Below are 20,906 nucleotides of genomic sequence, written 5' to 3'. Positions count from 1 at the left end.
AGAATATAGTTTACTTCTTATTATTTCTTATTTCTTTATTTCTTTTTCTCTGTTCCAAAAAAAGATTAATGAAAAGAATCAACACTTCTATAAAGAACAAACCAGAAAACGTTGGATTTCATCGGGATTTTTTCTCGTTTTAATAACGATTAGATAAGCAAACTTCACTAAGGTGAGTATAACCAAAAAAAAATCACTAATCTAGTTTTTGTGCATAGTCTTAACTTCACCTTTAAAATCTATTTTAAAATCTATTTTTTAAATAGATATAATGGGTCATTTACGATTATTTTTTTAGACAAAAAAGATAATACAACAAATAAATTATTTTTTTTTTTTTTAACTTTATATTAAGAAAATGCAAATCCTGATTTTGATGTTATTGCTTTAATAAGTTGTTGTTTCATTTCTTCTTTAGAATTGTAATTGGGTATTCTTAACATATAAGCACATGTAGATGATGTAGGTAAAAATTCAGAAGATTGATTAGTGAAAGAAATTGCAAATTTAGGTTCTAATGATCCAAATCCAAAGAAAGGTGGTTTAATCAATGAAGTACTAAATTGTAATAATAATGATTTTTCTTCTTCTGAAAAAGATTCAACAATACTCCAGAACCATTGAATTAATTGGTCATCAGGTTTAATATTATGATATACTGTATTTTGTTGCCAATCATTTACATCAATAACACTTGACTTACCACTTATCCAGTGTTGTAATTCATCAGGAAATAATAATCTAATATCTTCTTCCTTAATAACATTTAATAATCCATTTCTCAATGACCTAACTCGTTTGCTATTTCTTATGTGTGTTATATAAAATATCACACATGAAATATAATAATTTACATTATTTTTATTGACAAATATTTTATCTCCACCAGTAATTAATGACACATTATCATATGTAAATGTTAGTTCTAATGATTTCAATTCCTCTTCGCTCATATCACTTAATTCATTTAAATTCTTTGCAAGCATATAATCAATACTAGCAAGTGTATTAATATTGATAGAATCATCTTCTGGATTAGTTAGTCCTATCAAAATATCATCAGAAAATACTAAATCAGTTGAAATTTTTTCGCTTAAGCATTTACCAATTAACCGCCCTACCATTTGATATAATTCATCTTCATTTATTTCAATTAAATTCTTTTGTATTTGACCAAATGTTAATAATCCATCAGAATTTCTCTCAAATACATGTAGTATTTCAACACAAGAGTTTAGTGTTGAAATAAGATAGTCTCTTAATAACCCACCACCATCTACCCCATTTTCTTCTATTCCAAATTGGTCAACAAATTTGATTTGAATTGCATGCATATCACAGTGATTAATTTGTGCCAAGCTGTCTTCAATGAGATAATCTCTCCTTATTTTTATTGTTGATTTAAATATGATATCATTATTTAACTTAGAAAATATTCCAATAAGTTTTTGAGGTAATGGAGAGAAGAGTGTTGGATTTACACTTTTTGTAAATGGAAGTAATGATGGTGGAAATGGAGAATGTCGAATAAGAAGATGTAGGTCTTGCATTATCTGTTGGTTTTCATTAATTTTTAATAAAGGTAATAAATATTTCAATGAAGGTAACATATCTTCATATAAATTGCTGTATAGTCTTGATGAAAGAACATCATGACAAAGACTTATATATAAATTAACTGCATCATCATGATATGGTGCATCTGTTTCAATAAATGGTTGCATTAACTCTAAGAAAGGGAATGGAAAATTCTGTAAAAATAAATGTAATAATGTTTGACTTTGTTTGATTAACTTATATAAATTTAAATGTATAAAGAAAGTAGTTTTAGTTGGAATAGGCACTTTCTTGTTGTGTAATAATTTTAATATTCTTGTATTTACAGTTTCTATTGATGACAATTCACTAATGAATTTAACTTCATAAATTGGAGGTAATTCAGATGATTGTAATAAATAAGTAATTAATGATTGATAATTTGTTAAGTCAACAGTAAATAAATAATCCAATGATTGTTTGGATAATGGAATAATTGATTCACCTTCAAGTGTTAAATAATTTAATAATCCTTGATTTGGATATAGACATAAAGTAGTAATTAGTTGTTGTCTTAATTGAAAAGGGAGTATTGGTAATATTTTTTTGTTTGGATAATCCTTTGGAACTATAGGTTTATTAATAAATGTATTTACAAGCATCAATATTGCTCGTGGATTTAATTGGGTTTCACTTATTAATAAATTCCATGCTAATTTACCAATTAATGGATGATTTCTTTGATAATTTAGAAGTGTTAAAGCAAAGGTATTATTTTTAACACAAGGAGCTAAAGTAGCTGCAGTAATACAAGAACTATATTCTTTGTTTCCTTTTGACTCTTTAAATAATCTAAAATTTTCTGTAAACAAAGATGGAATAATTTTCTTTACTTGGTATCTTCTTATAACTGATTGAATAAGTATTGCAGCATTTTCACGTTGGTGATTTATTTCTCTTTCTTTTTTTTGAATTTGAATTTGAAAAAGTATTTCTCGAGATGATTTAGGTTTAGGCGAAGTACCAGAAAGATTAATTTTTTTGTTAAGTCTCCAAGCCGGTCTCATTTTAGTTATTGAGATGAAGTATGATTATTAAAATAACTATCAACGTGGCTATTTTTCATCATTTAAACATATCATTTGAGAAAAACAAAAAAAAAATAATTTTGTTTTTTTTTATTCTTATTGAAACAATAATCATTTAGAAGGTTCAATTAGAAATTCTTTACCCATCCACTAAGATATAATTCTGGTTGTATTGTAGGCTGGTTTGGGTCAAAATGATATTTGACATAACACTGAAATCCAATAAAATTATATCCCAAAGTAAAAACACCAATTTTATCAGCAAAAGAAGACCCTTTCAAAGGTTCTTCTACTTCAAGTTCATTAAAACTAATTTCAACTGATTTTATTTTACGAGTGATAAACAATAAAGGTTTTTGAATTTCACCGCAAGAAAGTCCAAGGAATATTAAGAAACAAACAAGTGTCGAATAAATACCATCACTTCTTTTATGTAAACTTCCTGTTGGATTAAAACTAAAAGAAAGTAATAATGAGAGGATAACGTTTATTCCAAGAGTTAATGAGTAAAACCGATGAACCAAATTAGCAATCTTAGCAAAAAGTGGTTTACCATTAGGGTCTGCAATAAAAAGTGGATGAGTTTTAAAAGCAATGAATAATAATGGAAGATAACAAATATAAATAAACAATGCAATAACAGAAAAAACCATTTCACTAATTAATATTTTAATACCTAAAGGATGTTCTGTTATAGAGAAATTTGTTGAAATGAGAATTATACAAATTAATAACGCAATAATTTGAATTATATGATGAACAATAATATGAAAGAAAATTTTTTTATAATTTTGAAGTATATTAAATATTCTATTAGGAGATGATGAAATCATTTGATAATTTATTTCATCAAGAATTTTGTTGTTATCGTTAAACATTTTAAAATCAGATTATTCAGTTAATAAGACAAATGGTTGCTGTTTTCTTATTCAAATATTATTCAATAGCTCAATTTTTTTGACATTCTTTTCCTATTCGCAGATATCAAAAATCAATGAAAAAAACAAAAAAATGGAATTTTAGTCAAAGAATAATCTCAGGAAAAATAAAAAAGTATATCAAACCTAAAGACATCTCATAATTCAATTCATGAACCAAGCAATTTTAAGTATCATCTTTCTTGTTGCTTTAACGATTCAAAACACATCTCTTTCATTGATTACTCGTTATTCAAGAGGTATTCTAAAAGAACAATATTCTACAAGTGCTTCAATTTTATTAAGTGAAATTACTAAATGTGTTATTTCAATCATTGGAATTGTACTTACCCGTAAGGATGTAATTATTTTTTCTCATTTAAAATATTTAATAATGACTTCACTAATCTCAAGTATACCTGCATTTATTTATTTTTTCCAAAACATATTATGTCAAGTGTCATTAGCTAATATTCAACCTGGATTATATGCTGTACTTACTCAAGTTAAAATACTTTCTGCTGCTATTCTCTCAGTACTAATTCTTGGTAAAAAGTTAACAGCTACACAATGGAGAAGCCTTGCAACGTTAGTTCTTGCAGTCATTACAGTAGAAAGTGCTAGTAGAACAACAACAGGAAACAGTGCTGTAGAAGGTGGACATTATTTCATTGGAGTTGGAGCAGCTCTTCTTGCAGCTACTGCAAGTGGATTTAGTGGAGTATTTATGGAAAAGATTTTAAAGAATAAAGTAGATAATAGTCCAAAGTTAAATTTATGGGAACGAAATTTCCAGTTATCTATTTACAGTATTGTATTTTCTATTATTAATTTGGTATTATTTGATTCTGTAAGTGTCTTCCAAAAAGGAATTTTCCATGACTTTTCCATTTATACTTTGATTATGATATTTGTTATGTCAGTAGGAGGTATTCTTGTTGCATTAGTTATGACATACGCAGATGTTATAGTCAAAGGATTTGCTGTTTCTGTTGCTATTGTATGTACAACTACTCTTTCATATTTTATTTTTAATACCCCAATTTCTTTTGAGTTTTGCCTTGGAGCAATTGGTGTACTTATTTCAATTTCAAATTACAATGACCAACGAGCAAGTTGGTCTTATCAAAACCCAGAGCCTGTTATTGGAGAGAGCCATGATGATGCAATTGCTATGGAACAACCTGTAAATGAATTGGAACATGAAGAATCAATTAAAACAGAAAATGCATCCCTGTTAGCTGAACAAAGAGCAGAAAATAATATTGATGTTTTAACTATTGATGAGCTTGAAGCACCATCAGTAGAATCAAAACTTATTATTGATGACCTTGAAAATTAGATTAGAAATTTTTATGATAATATTTAATTAATTTTTTATATATGGAAAATAAATAAAATTTGTTTGAGAACAACAAAAAAAAGTATATTAGAAGAAATTAATTTGCGAAAGAAGATCTTGCTTGTAATATCTTTCATTTAAGTCTTTTAGTTGTTCTCTAATAGTTTTCTTATAATTTAATTTAAAAGTAGGAGAAAACATTGCCATTCTTTCTCCATTAATTAATTTTCTTAATACAAAGTCTCTAAATTCATCGTCATGATTGTATATACCTGTTTCATTAATGAAAGGTGGGAATGGATTAATAGATGGTTTTGTACAAGCAGTAACATGATATTTATTATTATCTTCTGTAGTTTTTTCTGGTGTAACAACTAAGAAAATACTATTAAAATGACTTGTTAACCATCTTGGATCAAATCTATCAGATGGACTACTTTGTTCTTTAAATATTAATACTACAACATCATTACCAACATGTCTTTTTCTTTCTAAAGCTTGTTCATCATTTTGTAATAAAGGTAATAAAGGAGCAACATGAAACATAATTTCAAAATTATTTGAATGAGAAATATAACTATTTACTCCTGTTGTTCCTGTTTTAACATCTAACCCTCCTCTATATCCACTCCATCCATTAAGTTCAATTTTATTACCAATAAGATCTAAGAATTTCCAAAATGCTGGAGAACAACTTTCTGGAGTATTTCTAAATATTGCATTTTCTTCTGTTTGATCAGGTTTTACATAAATAACCCCAAATTTATAATGGGTTATTAGAGACTTAGTTTCCATTTCAAGTAATTCTTCGTCAATTTCTATTGTATTATTTAAACAAATAACAGTCTTTGGGTCTTTGAAAAATTTACTATAATTTTGTGGTTTTTCTGATTCTTCTTTTCCAATAAGACAACGAGTAACCCCTTGATTATTTCTTAAAATACAACGAGAAACTTCTCTGAAACGTTGAATAGAACAAATGACATTTTCTTCTTTAGATAAATAATGCTTAACTTGGTCATTACCATAAAAAAATTCTTTATAAAATGGAAAATCAGATTCAAAATCAATAATAGTGAAATTTTTTAAATCTGTTTTTTGATCTACAGACTCAGAACATGTTTCAATAAAATATCCATCTTCTTTAACATTTAATGTAATTAATGAATCACCAAATACTCCTTCTTTATAAGTGTCTTTTGGCATTTCCATTGTACTCCAAGAATCAATTTTAATTGTTCCTCGATAAACTGCATTACTACACATAGCAAAAACTAAATCTCTTTTTGTAATCTTAGATTTATTCATTCTTTTATATCCAGTTAATGATTCACATGGTAATGTAACAACTGAATTACTATCAAAACAACGGACATTTTCTTTAAATAATTGTAATACTATTAAATTTTCTTGTTCTTCTTTTGCTTTTTCCTCGTTACTCTTTTCATTACTAAATGTTAATGCTTCTTTAGTTGATTCACCCAACCCTTTTACAAATTTTCCTGCTGAAGCAAATACACCTTTCTTTTCTTTATCTTCCTTTTCTGGTGTTTTCTTGGATAAGTCTTTTGAATTATGTGACTTTTCTGATTTTTCTAATGAAGAAGAAGATTCATCTGCTTTTTGGGATCCTGAAGTTAGTGTAGGGTCATCAGGATTCGAGCTATTTCTTTTCTTACCAAATCTTCTAAACTTACTTTCTTTTTTTGTTTCTTTTTCTGTTTTATCTAATGAAGTAACAGAAACTGTGTCAGTATTTGCACAGCTTTGACTAACACTTTTAGTTTCTGTATTCATTGAAGCAGACGTATATGATGCAGTATCTCCATTGATATTTGAAATTATTGATTTGTTATCACTTGGATTTATACTTTGAAGGTTTTGTGAGTCTATAAGAGAAATATCACTTCCACTTGTTTCTTGTTCAAGTAAAGGTTCTGAAACAATAATTTCACCTTCTGAACAACTTTCTTCTTTTGTTTTTTCTTTTTTCTTATCTTTTTCATCTTTACTAAGAGCATGACCGACTGCTTTACCTCCTTTAACTACTCCATGTCCCACTGCTTTTGTTCCATTAACTACTCCATGTCCCACTGCTTTTGTTCCACTAACTACTCCATGTCCAACAACTTTTGTACCTTTAACAAGACCATGTCCAACAGCCTTAGTTCCTTTTGCAATACCACCAACAGTTTTAGATAGAAAATTCTTTTTCCCTTTTTTTTCTTTTACTTCTTCTTCAGATGTATCTGTCTTAGAAGATCCAGAAAGTAAAGGAGATCCATTTTCTTCTGTCTTTTCATCTTGTCTTTCTTCTAACATAGATTCTGTTGTTGTAAGGCAACTGGATGAAGATTCAGTTAGTTCGTCTTTTTTTTCTTGAGAGGGAATTGAAGAAGAAAGTATTTCTTGTTTGTTTGACATACAACTTAATAAAAGTTCTTTTCAGTTTTAGTTAATTTTTATTTTTTTTTTGTTAATACAACATTTAGTAAGAGTCGGTGATAGTATTTATGACTTGCACAACGTTTGCAGCAACCCCTTTATTTTTAATTGCTTTTTCTTTTTTATTCTTAAATTATTATTTTCTTTAAATATTCTTTTAAAACAAAAATTCTACTCCTTCGTTCTCTTCAATTTCGTTTCGTGATTTTTTTTATTACATCGTTTTTATTTTTACACTATTTTGTTTTACTCAAAATGTTTTTCTTGATAAATTTTGAATAACAATTCTTATCTAACAATTAAGTTTTTATATTTTTGTTTTTTCTTTTTCCATTTCAACAGAGTTTTCAGCTCTTAAAATTGAGATGAAACAAATCCCGAATTATTAGTATCAGATAAAGAAATAATAAATTAATTCATTACTATGGTAAAAATTATAAAAATAAATTATAGAACTAGTTTCACTTGAAGTTCATTAAGAAAATTCTTTTTTTTCTGCAAGGAACTCAAATCTTGTTATTCTATTCTTATGATTTCGGCTATCTTCTTCATGAATGCGAAGGGAGACCTTCTCATCTCAAGAATCTATAGAGATGATGTGATGAAAGGAGTAGCTTCTGCATTTAGGTCATATGTATTAACAGAAAAAAATGTATTACCAGTTAAGATTGTTGGGTCAACTGTATTTTATCATATTAGAGTTAATTCATTATATATTGTTGCTTTAGCAAGAAGTAATAATAATGCTGCTGTTGTGTTTGAAGTGTTACATAAAATTGTTGAAGTATTCCAAGCTTATTTCAGTACTATTGATGAAAACACTATTAAGAGTCAATATGTTTTGATTTATGAATTACTTGATGAAATTCTTGACTTTGGTTATCCACAATTTTGTACTAAAGATGAATTACAATCACTTATTACATTTGGTAAAGCCAAAGCTGTTCAAAGAGGAAATATTGCTATTCAAGCTACAGGTCAAATTCCATGGAGATCACCTGATATTTTCTATAAGAAAAATCAATTATTCCTTGATGTTATTGAAAGTGTTAATTTAACAGTATCTGCAAAAGGAACTATTCTTTCTAATGATGTCAATGGAGTTATTAAAATGAGAACCCAATTATCTGGAATGCCAGATTGTTCACTTGGTATGAATGATAAAGCTTTATTACTTGGAGACTCAGCACAAAAGAAATCAATTCAATTAGCTGATGTTACTTTCCACCAATGTGTTAGATTAACTCGTTTTGATCAAGACAGAAGTATTAATTTCATTCCACCAGATGGAGATTTTGACTTAATGAAATACAGAACAACTGATAACATTTCACAACAATTTAGATTATTACATAATATTAAAGAATCTTCTAAGACTCATTTATCTCTTGATATTAATGTTCGTGCATTATTCTCTGAATTACAATATGGTGAGAATGTTCGTATTAAGATCCCAGTTCCAAAGAATGCTGCTTTGTGTAAGACTCGTTGTACAGCTGGAAGTGCTAAGTATCATCCAGAACATGCAGCCATATTATGGAGAATTTCCAGATTTAATGGAAAGACACAACAAACTATTACTGTTGATGTTGATTTAGTCCAAACCACTCAATCACAAAGATGGGATAAACCACCAATTTTGATGGACTTTGTTATTCCAGCATTAACTGCTACCGGTTTACAAATTCGTTATTTGAAGATTGCTTCAGACTATAAAACTATTAAGTGGGTAAGATATATTACAAAAGCTGGTGCCATTCAATATCGTCTTTAATTTTAATACAAGAACTATTTAAACTTTTGTTTTAAATTTATAAAATAAACCAAAGTAATAAATTCAATTCATTTTAATATCTTTTTTTACTATTCAGATCAAAATGATAATAATGACAAAAGCAATAAGTAAAGAAACACAACAGACAAAGATGATATAAATAATTGATAATAAATATGCTTCAAGTTCTTGTCTGTTTCTTATTGTAATAATTCTTTGGTGAGTATGATTTACTCGAGGTTCTTGATTTGCCTGAAGTTGAACTTTCCTAGTTTTTCTTTTTCTTCTCCTTTCTCTTCTTGTTGTTCTTCTTTCATTACTATTGTTTTCAATAATTACTTCTTCACTTTCTGATTGCTCAATTATATGGTCAACTTGACTTGGTTGAACTAATTCAATTTTAATGTCTTTATGAAATTTTTTATTTAATTTTTGAACTCTTTGCTGAATAGTATGACTTATATCTTCCCATTCTGGGTTTAGAGAAGAAGGACATTTTATTCCAATAGAATATCTTTTTGTTTTATAACCATCTTTCATCTGAGTTTGAGAGAAGTGGTCACTATCCACTTTGGACATATCTCGAATCTTTTGCTTCTTTTATGAAAATAAATTACTCTTAACTTATAGTCTTTTCAATTTAAGGTTTTATCCTCTTAGTTTCTTTTCGGATAAATTAACGAAGATGAGTTATTTATATAAAACGCAGAAAAAACATCACCAACCCTTTTACGTCAAGTAGTTTGGATTATTCATTATTTTTGAGGTTTAAAGAAGTTCTAGATTATTAAATAATTTAATATTAGATTTATTTGCATTATTACAAAAATTCTATAAACTACAAAACAAGACAAAGATGAACAATAAGTATTTATAAAACATTTTGACTCAAATCTGATGAAAAGGCCTTTTTAACAATAACAAAGACAAAAAACTATCAATCTACAACTCAAAAGCATAATTTTAGACATATATAAGGTATATTGCCTTATTATTGTTGAAAAAAGAAAAAATTTATCTCATCATGGGTTTAATAAAATTATTTTTAGATTTCACTTTTCATTTAACTTTTTCATAACTCTTAATATTGATTCCAAAAATTTTATCAGAATCAAACGGGAAATAAGGTGATTATTGGGATCCTGTCCTAATTTCACAAAAAAGTGAAAATCCAAAAATAAAAATTGTTTGATTTCTTTCTTTTCGTCTTTCAACTACTCACTTTGAAGATGATTTAAACCATCTAATCATCTTAAAAAATCAAAGTCTCTAGTCTTTATGATTTCAACAACAAATCTAAAGGATGTTCTTGATGATGTACTTCTTCTTAGCTATTCTGATTATATTGCCAATGAGTCGAATGACTCTTTGAATGATTCTGTACAAATCGATAATGCTGAATCACCTCCACACCCACCTTCTCGTTCAGCTAATAAGTCAATTATCAAATCAAATTTTACAAATATCGTTTTCTGTGATTATGTTAATAGTAACGAATCAGCAGATTCATTGGAAGCTCACTTCCAAAAGTCATTCGATCATTCTTTTTGTTCTAGTTCAATTGGAAGGTTAGAAGAATGGAAGAAACAACAAAGCTATTAAATAGGAAGAAGTCTCTCGTATTAAGTTGAATATTGTACAATTTATTGTGTTTTTTTGTAATTTTGATTTGTTTATATTTTACTTTTAATTCATTCAAGAGAAGAAAAAAAATTCATCACTTGAAAGAAAAGAAATCAATTATGATTAACCTTATTTTTAGGTTTTTCATCATGTTGAGAAGTGAGCGAATCAGTTTCTTCAACACGCTTTATTTCTATTGAAATAAAGTTTTTGCAAGCATGCTCGACTTAAATGGTTCCTCATTTAAGTTGCTGCCTGACTTTTATTTTGATTTTAATGAGTAATATAATATTTCTCATTCTTTATATTGTTGTTTTAAGGAGAGTATATCCATAACTTACTGTTATAGCTCATCTCCTTTAACCTTCGACACACCTTAAAGAAACCCTATTCCTTGATAATATCCTTATGTTTAATTTTTGTGCAACAATATCAATTATATATGCGTCTTCTTTAATAAATGATAATTCTTAATACATAATACCTCCTTAGTAAATAATAATCCTTATAATTAATAATGAATAACAATACACGTTAATGAAGAACAATACACCTCAATGAATAACAATACATGTTAATGAATATTAATCTTTTATAATAATCACTTCTAATAAATATTAATAATAATAAACAGTTAGTGTTGAATAGATATTATCTCACCAAAAACACGTCATGACCAGACGATAACTGGGAGATTCGAAGCATGGGATTATTTTAGGGTTTCATGTGGTGTCTCTGACGTGCCATCTTCGAACTTTTATAATTGTATTATTTAAATAAAAAAAAAAAAAAAAAGGTCAAATGATAGATATATCCATAATTGGATTTTCTTCATACTGAGAAGTGATTATTTCAGTTTCTTCAATATGCTCTATTGGTGTAATAGAGTTTATTTCTAACACACTCACATTAGATTGTTCTTCTTCTAATGTACTGCCAGAATTGAATGTGTAAAACATTAAGTCTTTCATATTTTTTATTATTATTGTTCGTAGGATTTAGGGGAAGTCTAATTGTAATTTTAGTGTTTTTAATCTTCTTGCTGATTCTTTGTGTATTAATCCATTTATTGATAATATAACAGGTATTATTTCTACATATATTAATTCTCTATTATTTCTTAATTTCTCTTGTAAATCTTTGTATTTATTTATTTTGTGAATATAATTTAACTCTAAATTATTATCTTGACATATAGCAACATCTATAATATATCCTTTCTTTTCTTTCATATTTTGATATTATATATCTGGTCTTCTAGCATGGAAAGAATTGTCACTAACCAATAAATCAATAATGTAAGTTATTATCATTTTATCATTATAAATACATTTTGGAGGATTATTAAAGTCGATAGCATCAAATTCATTAAAATGTGTAATTAATAAGTCTTTAAATATTTGTTTACAAACATAATCATGTTTTAATATTTGATTCTTTTTCATTACATCATAACAATATATGATTAATAGATGCAATTGTGTTAGGGCAATGTTTACAATATTTTAAAGCATCATTTTGGAGTATTTTTGATTTAATATTTCCTGTCATAGTTACTCCTTCTTGCATCTTTACTATTTGGAGGAATGCATTTCTTTTTATATTTAATGACCTCCAAGTGGCTACTGTTAATTTCTTATCATTAAAAGTGCCATTTGCACATCTTATATATTCACCACATTTCTTTTCTTTCCATTCATTTAAATATCTTTCATTTAATTCATTATTTACCCATTCAAATATTTCCTTTACATTGTGCTTTCTTTCATTTATTTCTATTACATTCATTAATTCATTAAAATTAATCTTCTTACCAAATGTTTTCTTCATTCTTTTAATTATTCCATTTGGATTTTCTTTTATTGTTTCTATCGTTTCTCATATTTCTGTGCTTGATCTCCACTTATATTTTAAATATATTCTTAATAATTCTTTAGCACATTCATCTCTTGCTGACATTAATCCTAATCCCAATTCATTTATTTTAACATATAGTCTACTTTTTGGGATATTTCTACTATATAATTGGAGGTGAATCAATGATTTTCTTATTTGTTTATCTATCTTCACCAATTCTCCTAGTTTCCATGGGACAATACAAAATCCATATCTTAATTTTGAGATTATATCACTATTAATCTTTCTTATTGTATTGAGAATGCTATATTTCATAGTGTTTAATGATGATAAAATAGAAGATACATCATTTAATATTCTTGTACAGTATTTATTAATATTTACTTTATCTCATATTTCAATACCAAGGTATTTATAATGATTATCATTAGTTACTCTTGGTAATTCAGCTAATTCACTATTTATTTGACTATTAATATTAGTCATTATCCCACTCTTTTCTACATTAATTTTTAATCCTATTGCATTAAATATTTCTTTAGTTAATTTGTATGCTTTTTCCATTTCATCGAGGCTATTAGTCATTATTTTTAAATCGTCCATATACAATATGTGGTTTAACTTGACTTGTTTTTCTTCTCCATTCATTTTATTATTTAATTTGTTTATTTGTTTATCTAATTGTTTAGATAATACATCAATAGATAATACAAATAAGAGTGGAGATAGGCTGTCACCTTGTATTATTCATCTTTCTACATTAATAATACCTACACTTTCTTGATTATAATATAAATTAAGATATGTATTATTTAATATATATAATATACTATTAATTACTACAAGTGGGATATTAAAATATATTAAGCATTGTTTAATCCATTGATGATTAATACTATCATATGCTTTGGAGACGTCATAATATGTTTCTACCACTTCCATTTAGCCTTTATTAATAATTGATTGATTATAGTGTTGTATAATAATCCTTCTTTTGATGCATATGTGTATTTCTTACATCCAATTTGATTTAATGATAATTGTTTTTCAATTGGATTTAGCATCAATTGGCTTTCTATTTTCATCTTTAATATTGATGTATACACTTTTAACAGACAATTTAAACAAATTATTGGTCTGTAATTCTGTGGATCCAATTTATTACTTTTATTATATATTAATATTGTCCTTCCTTGAATAAAATGGAGAGGGATTTCATTAGGATTATTTAACCATTCATTAAATAATTTTAATAAGTATTTCTTTGGTTGTTCTAAATATTTAATCCAAAATCCTTGTATTTTATCAACTCCCGGTGCCTTCCAGTTAGCAATAAATTTAATAGCACACTCTAGTTCATTGGGAGTGATTATAGCCATTCTATTATTAATTCTGTTTTCAATTAATATTTCATATAAATTAATATTCAGGAAATCTATATTGGTATTAGTTTCATAGATTCATTTCCAGAAATTAATAGTGGAGATATTATCTGGATATTCATCTTCTTTAGGCTTATTTAGATGTTGTCTTTTTCCATATTTCATCATTTTATAATTCAATCTTATTCTTTTCAAATTATTCTTTCTTGCTTCTATTTCTATTATTTTCATCTTTCGGAGGTATTTATAATAGTTTATTTGTTTATTTGTTTTTATTTTAATATGATATATATCATATTTCTTAATATGTAATATTCTTTTTAATTTCATATATTGTTTATTATGGAGTAAATCTCTTAATCTACATATTTTTGATTGTAATATTCTTTCTATACTTCTCTTTCCACTTCTTTCTTGTTTATTTTTATTCATGATGTTAATAGTGGAAGATACTGATTTAATATAATGGTAATAATCATCTAATGTATTGATTAATATTTCATTTTTTATTAATAATATTAATTATTTGATGTACTTTCTTCTTATTGTAATAGTAGTTAATAAATTGTATATCTTCTTGTTCTTTCATTTCTTCTTCTTTAAATATTTTCATTACTTCCTCTTCTTCTATTTCTTCTTTCTTGTTCATTCTAGTTATTGTTTATTTTAATTCATTATCTTTCCATTGATGTTTTATTATTTCTTCCTCCATTATTCTATTGATTTCTCTTTTTATTTCATTCTTTATTTTAAATGTCTTCTTTAATATTTCTTTATATTCATTAATATCATTTACTTTAATTCCAAATTCATGTATTAATCTTTCTATTATTTCTTCTTTAAGTTGACCTCTTAATTTTCTTTCAAATAATTTCAAAACAAAACATTTATAAAGTGTTAAAATTTCTTCTTTTCTATCTGTTTGCTTCCCCCGTTTTTTTTGATTGTCTAATTCAAATGTGGTGATCTTCTTATGCTGAATATCAATTTCTTCAATGGATTTCTGCATTAACTTTCTTTTTTTTGGAAGATCATCTTCACTTGATGATATTTCATCAGCTACTACCACATTGGGGGAGAGGTCAATTACTATTTGTGATTCTGATGAGTCTGTTATATTGTAATTTACCTCATCTTTCTTCTTTTCTTCTTGTGTATTTTCGTTTTCTAATTTAGATAATTTATCTTTCAGGAAGAGCAATTGTTGTGTTAAATTATTTACTTCAGACCTTTTCCTTTCAGATTCAGCATTGAATTTGAATATTTTTTATCACACTCGTGGTTTTTTGTGTTTATCTCCTTCTCATGCTTCTTCTTTAATGCCATAATATCCTTAGTTAGTTTTTTTATGGTTTGGTCTTTTATTTGTAATTCCTTTTTCATTTCTTCTTTCTCTTTCATATCCTCCTCCACTTTCTTTTCTATTTCTTCTACTCTTTTTTTCTTTTTACTGTTTTCTTCTTCCTTTTCTACCAGCCTCTTCTTCTCTCCTTTAGTGATCTTCTTCTCCTCAGCAAGCCTCTTCTCCTCTTCTACCAGCTTCTTCTTCTCCTCAGCAAGCCTAGCTTCTACTCTCGTAGAATCTTTATCATCGTCTTCTTCACTTTCAATACTCATTACATAGTTATTGTATATTCTATTATCATTTATTTCTATTTGATTGAATTGTTTATCATCTTCTTCCATCGTCATACTAATAGTTTCTTCTTCCATTCTGATTGTTTTTGTTTTTTCTCGTGCAAGAAAATACCATCTTCTCCATATTGTTGATGATGTATATTCTTTAATCTTGGTATTTTTAATTTCTTCTACTTCTTGTGGTGTAAGTATTTTAATTTCTTCTTCAAAGAGTCTTTTCCAATATTCTTGGTTTTGTATTTCAATGATTTCTTTTTTTTTATTTCTGTTTTGTTTCTTATTTTGATATTGTTTATACCTTCTTTGAGTGTTATTATGATATTTATTTCTATTATATTGATATTGTTTATTTCTGTTGAAATTATTATTAAAGTGTTTATGACGATGATTATGAATGAAGTGATGAGTGAAACGATTTGTATCATCAATGTTGTGATAGTTATGGTAATAATTGTTATTGTAATGATTAGTGTGATTATTCATGTATCTCTGTCCATACAGATAATACTTATTTTCACTCATTCTTCTGTCATTTATATTTCTTGGTTGATATGAATTTCTTCTTCTTTGTTTATTTGTTTTTCTGTATTTTTTGTGGTGTCTCCTGTAATGCATCTTATAGAGTTTATTTAAATAATAAAAGAAATAAAGTATGAAAAAGAAAATTGAAAAAAATTAAGTGATAATAAATGAATACTATTACTCTGGATGAAGAAGAGGTTTTAAATTATTTGCCATCATTACAACATCACTGTCTTTATCTTTTAATAATGTTTCAACACATGGAGCAATACGAGAGTTCACAGTACCTTGATCCAAAATATTTCTTTGAATAAGAACACCCAACTGTTGTAAAATTGTTAAACGAACATTAGAAGTAGAGTCAAATGCTAAATTTAAGATCATTGGAAGGAATGCAGTAGAGAAAGAGTCTTTTCCCATTACACATCCAACTTCAACCATTGCTGCAATAGTAGATTGTCTAATTTTATAATTTGGATGTGTATAATATAATGAAATGATTGGAATAATGTAAGTTCTTCCCCAGTCTGATCCAAACATTTTAACCATATCAGCCATTGATAAAACAGCTTGTCTACGAACTTCAAGACAAGAATCTTTAAGACCATTTTTAATAACTGGAATAACTTTTTGAGCAAGATCAGCACCAATAAAAGAAACAATTTCTGGTAATAATAATTGAACAAATGAACGTACTCTCCATTCTGGATCATTAGTTAAATAAATAATAGAAGAAACTAAACTAAAATAGTCTTCTAATTTACATGACTCAAGTAAAGTTTGAGCAGCTGTTAATGAAGTAATTTTTACATCTGAAGAATCGTCTTTTAATAGTTTATTAATTAAATCAACAGCTTCTTTATGTGGAAGAGTTGATGAAACTAAAGTTGATACAACACAACGAATAGATGGATTAACGTTATTAGCTAGTTCATTTAATGGTTCAACTAATAAAGGTGTTTGTTGGTTTGGAAGTTTATTTAATGCAGTAACAATGACAGATGGATCTTGATCTCCTAAAAATGGGAATAACTGTTCTAAAGTAGGATTTTCTAAACTTTCAACAGCTTTTAATCTATCTGAATAATACAATGAATCAGCCATTCTTGTTATTTGATTTTAAATCTTTTTATTTTTTTGGTATTTTTTAGTTCTTTTTTAATTTTTTCTTAAAATTTAAAAATTTTAAATCCTATTTTATGTTATTTAAAAACATTTTTTAATCCCAGTAATATTTGTTTGTTTAAAGTTTCAAGTTACTTAATATAAAAGTAATAAAATTTTTCACATAACACTTATCTTTTATTTGGTGGTTGATTTAGTTACTTAATCCACATCACCAAAGAAATGACCCCTTGAATAACTAAGAAAATGAACTAGATATAAAGGATTGATATTAATGAGGTAAAGAAAACAGAAAATTGAAACAAAATGAAAAAGATTAAAATAGAAGAGTAATCTAAAAATAAAATAAAAACTAAAAATACTTAACAGAAAATAAATAATAAAAGTTAACAAAAAAAAAATTAAATATAAGCTATAAAAAAAACAAGAAAAAAATAGAAAAAATAAGAGAAAAAAAACGGGAAAAGGGTATAAAATGAGAAAAGTAAAAATATAAAGAAACTCTATGTAAAAGAGTGAACTGAAAAAGGAATTTATTCTAAATAATGGCGGAGGAAGACTATAAAGTAGAATTACATAAAGTAGTTCTTGTTGGAGATGGTGGTGTTGGAAAATCTGCTATTACTATTCAATTAACACAAGGTCATTTTATTATAGATTATGATCCAACAATTGGTTTGTTTATAATTTTGTTAGTAGTAAAGAAAAAGACTAAACTTAGAAACAAAATTGTTTTTATGTCTTTTTAATTAAATAAAAATGTTATTAATTCTTTTAGAAAATTGCTATAGAAAAACATTAACTGTTGATAACCGTATTTGTGTATTAGATATTCTTGATACTGCTGGTCAAGAAGAATACGCTTCAATGCTTGATCAATATTTCCGTAATGGTCATGGTTTCTTAATTGTCTATAGTGTTACTGACCGTAATAGTTTCGAAAGTATTAAAAATTATCAAAATAAAATTCTTCGAGTTAAAGAAGCTACATCTTTTCCAATTGTTTTTGTAGCTAATAAAGTCGATTTAGTAAAAGATCGTGATGTTAGTGAAAAAGAAGGAAAAGATAAAGCTGCTGAACTTGGTGTTAAGTATATTGAAACTTCTGCTAAAAATAAATTAAACATTGAGGAAGCTTTTTATACTCTTGTTCGTGAAATTCGTAAACAACAAAACAGTGATGCACCTGAAGAAGCTGGTAAAGGTGGTCCTAAAAAGCAAAAAGAGAAGAAAAAATGTTATTTGTTCTAAATCAGTGGTTATATTATATTCTTTTGGTCTCAATATACAAAATAAAAATTCATTTCTTCTAATATAGTTATTATTTTGTCATTCTTTTTTTTTCTTTCATAAAAATAGGAAATGTATTTAGTCAGAAAGTAATTTTCCAATATAAAAAAGGTGAATTGATTAAACCCCAAAAGGGTTTAAAAAGAAATAGAATAAATTTATACCTAACGATAAATAACAATTTAGATAGTAAAATCAATGCCAAGTTCTTTGCAAAGATTTTGTTTGTCTTTTAACATTTGATCAGTTTGTTTCTTAATTTCTTCAAGTTGAGAAAGAAGTTTGGAATAATCAATGATACATGGTGATTGCTTTTGAACATAAGTGCTATCACCCTTTTCTAATTGTTCTTCACCATTCACAAATTCAACCCCAGTTGTATTAATATAAATTTGAACTTTTGGTGTAGTGAGAGATGGAACAGACATTACTATGAATTTTAAGTTTAAGATCTAAAAGAGAAAAGATAAACCGAAAATGAGTAAATTAATAAGAATTCTCATAGATTGATTCAAATTCTTTAATTGATTTATCACCAATAACTCCTTTTAATTCACATTCAATTGTAGTTGGTTCCCACTTATTGTTAGAATTAAACTTAAATTTTTGAATTCGTTTAGAAGGATTATACAATGAAATTAAATAAATTATTGGGATAGATTTTTGTTTAGCAAATTCTAGATATGGATGTGGAACTGTTGACGTTGTACTTGAAACATACATGGCTTCAATTCCTATTTCTGCTATTTCATCATATATAATAGAGTTAAGTGGAGGAAGACAAGGTGCATGTGAAACAGCAATAACTTTTTCTCCATTACAAATATACCCATAGCAGTTATTAGCAGGATAATTAAGACAATGGCGAACACATTGTTTTAAGACTATTTCACTCATTGATTAATGTTTGTAAATTTAATTAATTATAGTTTTTTTCATTTTTATTTTTTTTTAATTTTTTCTATTTCAAGTGATGAATTTTGGATTCGAAGATGGCACGTCAGAGACACCACATGAAACCCTAAAATAATCCCATGCTTCGAATCTCCCAGTTATCGTCTGGTCATGACGTGTTTTTGGTGAGATAATATCTATTCAACACTAACTGTTTATTATTATTAATATTTATTAGAAGTGATTATTATAAAAGATTAATATTCATTAACATGTATTGTTATTCATTGAGGTGTATTGTTCTTCATTAACGTGTATTGTTATTCATTATTAATTATAAGGATTATTATTTACTAAGGAGGTATTATGTATTAAGAATTATCATTTATTAAAGAAGACGCATATATAATTGATATTGTTGCACAAAAATTAAACATAAGGATATTATCAAGGAATAGGGTTTCTTTAAGGTGTGTCGAAGGTTAAAGGAGATGAGCTATAACAGTAAGTTATGGATATACTCTCCTTAAAACAACAATATAAAGAATGAGAAATATTATATTACTCATTAAAATCAAAATAAAAGTCAGGCAGCAACTTAAATGAGGAACCATTTAAGTCGAGCATGCTTGCAAAAACTTTATTTCAATAGAAATAAAGCGTGTTGAAGAAACTGATTCGCTCACTTCTCAACATGATGAAAAACCTAAAAATAAGGTTAATCATAATTGATTTCTTTTTTTTTTTTTTTTTTAAATAATACAATTATAAAATAAGTGAAAAATAAATTAATAGAATCAAACGTTATACTCTCTTTTTCTTTTTTTTTATTTATTCTTTCTCTTTTATTTTACTTATTTTATCTTTCAACTTCTTTATCTTATCTTTTTAAGTATTTCTCTTTATTTTATGTTTTCAGTTTTATTACTTTTAGTTTGGAAATTAACTAATTGTTTCAATATATTTATTTGACAGTATAATAATCAATTCTAATAAAAATTATCAAATTTCTGATAAATGATATTAATTTACATTATTTTATCAAAACAACCTTTTTCACTCTTTATTTTTATAAGGTAATTACTCTTTATAATAATAAAATATACAACTCTCGTTTCTTAAGAATCAATTCATTTATCTTAGTATCTTTTAACTTAGTTTTATTTTAAAAAAATATTTGTAAATCCCTGAGTTTGGATTTAACAAAAGTTAACAAATTAATAATTCTTATTTACTAAGAGTCAGTTGTTTATTGTTACAATTTGGTTAATTTTATTCATTCTATTGTACTATGGATTTTATGATTTTCATTTATTGGAATAAATAACGTCATTTAGTTTTAATAAAAAGACAATTGAACATGAGTAATAACTAAATTTAAATTATCCTCAATAAGAAAAATAAAATGAAAATTCTCTTTAATATTTTAAATTTAACATTACCATTTTATTTTTTGAATATTCAAATAATCTT

General features: G+C 26.3%; 10 protein-coding genes across 10 annotated transcripts, besides 4 other annotated features; 4 read left to right on the top strand and 6 right to left on the bottom strand.

Moving 5' to 3' along the window:
- Positions 1 to 350: 350 nt before the first annotated feature.
- EHI_124600 (ubiquitin-protein ligase, putative) lies at positions 351 to 2,603 on the bottom strand (the record flags this gene model as incomplete). Its single annotated transcript, XM_649774.1, has 1 exon — positions 351 to 2,603. The coding sequence occupies one exon, from the start codon at positions 2,601 to 2,603 to the stop codon at positions 351 to 353; it is 2,253 nt and encodes a 750-aa protein (XP_654866.1).
- A 149-nt stretch (positions 2,604 to 2,752) lies between these two features.
- Positions 2,753 to 3,502, bottom strand: EHI_124590 (uncharacterized protein; the record flags this gene model as incomplete). The annotated part of the gene is made up of 1 exon (XM_649775.1): positions 2,753 to 3,502. One exon carries the CDS (start codon positions 3,500 to 3,502, stop codon positions 2,753 to 2,755), a length of 750 nt encoding a protein of 249 aa, XP_654867.1.
- Positions 3,503 to 3,713: 211 nt separating this feature from the next.
- EHI_124580 (UDP-N-acetylglucosamine transporter, putative) lies at positions 3,714 to 4,898 on the top strand (the record flags this gene model as incomplete). The annotated part of the gene is made up of 1 exon (XM_649776.2): positions 3,714 to 4,898. The coding sequence occupies one exon, from the start codon at positions 3,714 to 3,716 to the stop codon at positions 4,881 to 4,883; it is 1,170 nt and encodes a 389-aa protein (XP_654868.1). The 3' UTR covers positions 4,884 to 4,898.
- A 72-nt stretch (positions 4,899 to 4,970) lies between these two features.
- Positions 4,971 to 7,307, bottom strand: EHI_124570 (uncharacterized protein; the record flags this gene model as incomplete). The annotated part of the gene is made up of 1 exon (XM_649777.2): positions 4,971 to 7,307. One exon carries the CDS (start codon positions 7,305 to 7,307, stop codon positions 4,971 to 4,973), a length of 2,337 nt encoding a protein of 778 aa, XP_654869.1.
- Positions 7,308 to 7,857: 550 nt separating this feature from the next.
- On the top strand, positions 7,858 to 9,102 carry EHI_124560 (AP-2 complex subunit mu, putative; the record flags this gene model as incomplete). Its single annotated transcript, XM_001913586.1, has 1 exon — positions 7,858 to 9,102. One exon carries the CDS (start codon positions 7,858 to 7,860, stop codon positions 9,100 to 9,102), a length of 1,245 nt encoding a protein of 414 aa, XP_001913621.1.
- Positions 9,103 to 9,195: 93 nt separating this feature from the next.
- EHI_124550 (uncharacterized protein) lies at positions 9,196 to 9,642 on the bottom strand (the record flags this gene model as incomplete). Its single annotated transcript, XM_649778.1, has 1 exon — positions 9,196 to 9,642. One exon carries the CDS (start codon positions 9,640 to 9,642, stop codon positions 9,196 to 9,198), a length of 447 nt encoding a protein of 148 aa, XP_654870.1.
- Positions 9,643 to 10,380: 738 nt separating this feature from the next.
- EHI_124540 (uncharacterized protein) lies at positions 10,381 to 10,704 on the top strand (the record flags this gene model as incomplete). The annotated part of the gene is made up of 1 exon (XM_649779.1): positions 10,381 to 10,704. The coding sequence occupies one exon, from the start codon at positions 10,381 to 10,383 to the stop codon at positions 10,702 to 10,704; it is 324 nt and encodes a 107-aa protein (XP_654871.1).
- Positions 10,705 to 10,826: 122 nt separating this feature from the next.
- Positions 10,827 to 11,479: a repeat region.
- Positions 11,480 to 11,507: 28 nt separating this feature from the next.
- Positions 11,508 to 15,481: a repeat region.
- Positions 15,377 to 16,219: a repeat region.
- An 82-nt stretch (positions 16,220 to 16,301) lies between these two features.
- EHI_124530 (HEAT repeat domain containing protein) lies at positions 16,302 to 17,228 on the bottom strand (the record flags this gene model as incomplete). The annotated part of the gene is made up of 1 exon (XM_649748.1): positions 16,302 to 17,228. The coding sequence occupies one exon, from the start codon at positions 17,226 to 17,228 to the stop codon at positions 16,302 to 16,304; it is 927 nt and encodes a 308-aa protein (XP_654840.1).
- A 566-nt stretch (positions 17,229 to 17,794) lies between these two features.
- Positions 17,795 to 18,518, top strand: EHI_124520 (ras-1, putative; the record flags this gene model as incomplete). Its single annotated transcript, XM_001913585.1, has 2 exons — positions 17,795 to 17,924; positions 18,028 to 18,518. 2 exons carry the CDS (start codon positions 17,795 to 17,797, stop codon positions 18,498 to 18,500), a joined length of 603 nt encoding a protein of 200 aa, XP_001913620.1. The 3' UTR covers positions 18,501 to 18,518.
- Positions 18,519 to 18,721: 203 nt separating this feature from the next.
- On the bottom strand, positions 18,722 to 19,436 carry EHI_124510 (uncharacterized protein; the record flags this gene model as incomplete). The annotated part of the gene is made up of 2 exons (XM_649750.2): positions 18,722 to 18,969; positions 19,076 to 19,436. 2 exons carry the CDS (start codon positions 19,434 to 19,436, stop codon positions 18,722 to 18,724), a joined length of 609 nt encoding a protein of 202 aa, XP_654842.2.
- Positions 19,437 to 19,522: 86 nt separating this feature from the next.
- Positions 19,523 to 20,186: a repeat region.
- Positions 20,187 to 20,906: the final 720 nt, after the last annotated feature.

This window comes from Entamoeba histolytica, genomic scaffold, assembly GCF_000208925.1.
Source record: "Entamoeba histolytica HM-1:IMSS scf_1104750518195 genomic scaffold, whole genome shotgun sequence".
In the NCBI taxonomy this organism is placed as follows: domain Eukaryota; phylum Evosea; order Mastigamoebida; family Endamoebidae; genus Entamoeba; species Entamoeba histolytica.
Note: the sequence above shows the minus strand (reverse complement) of the source record. Positions and strands in the feature narration are given on the sequence as shown.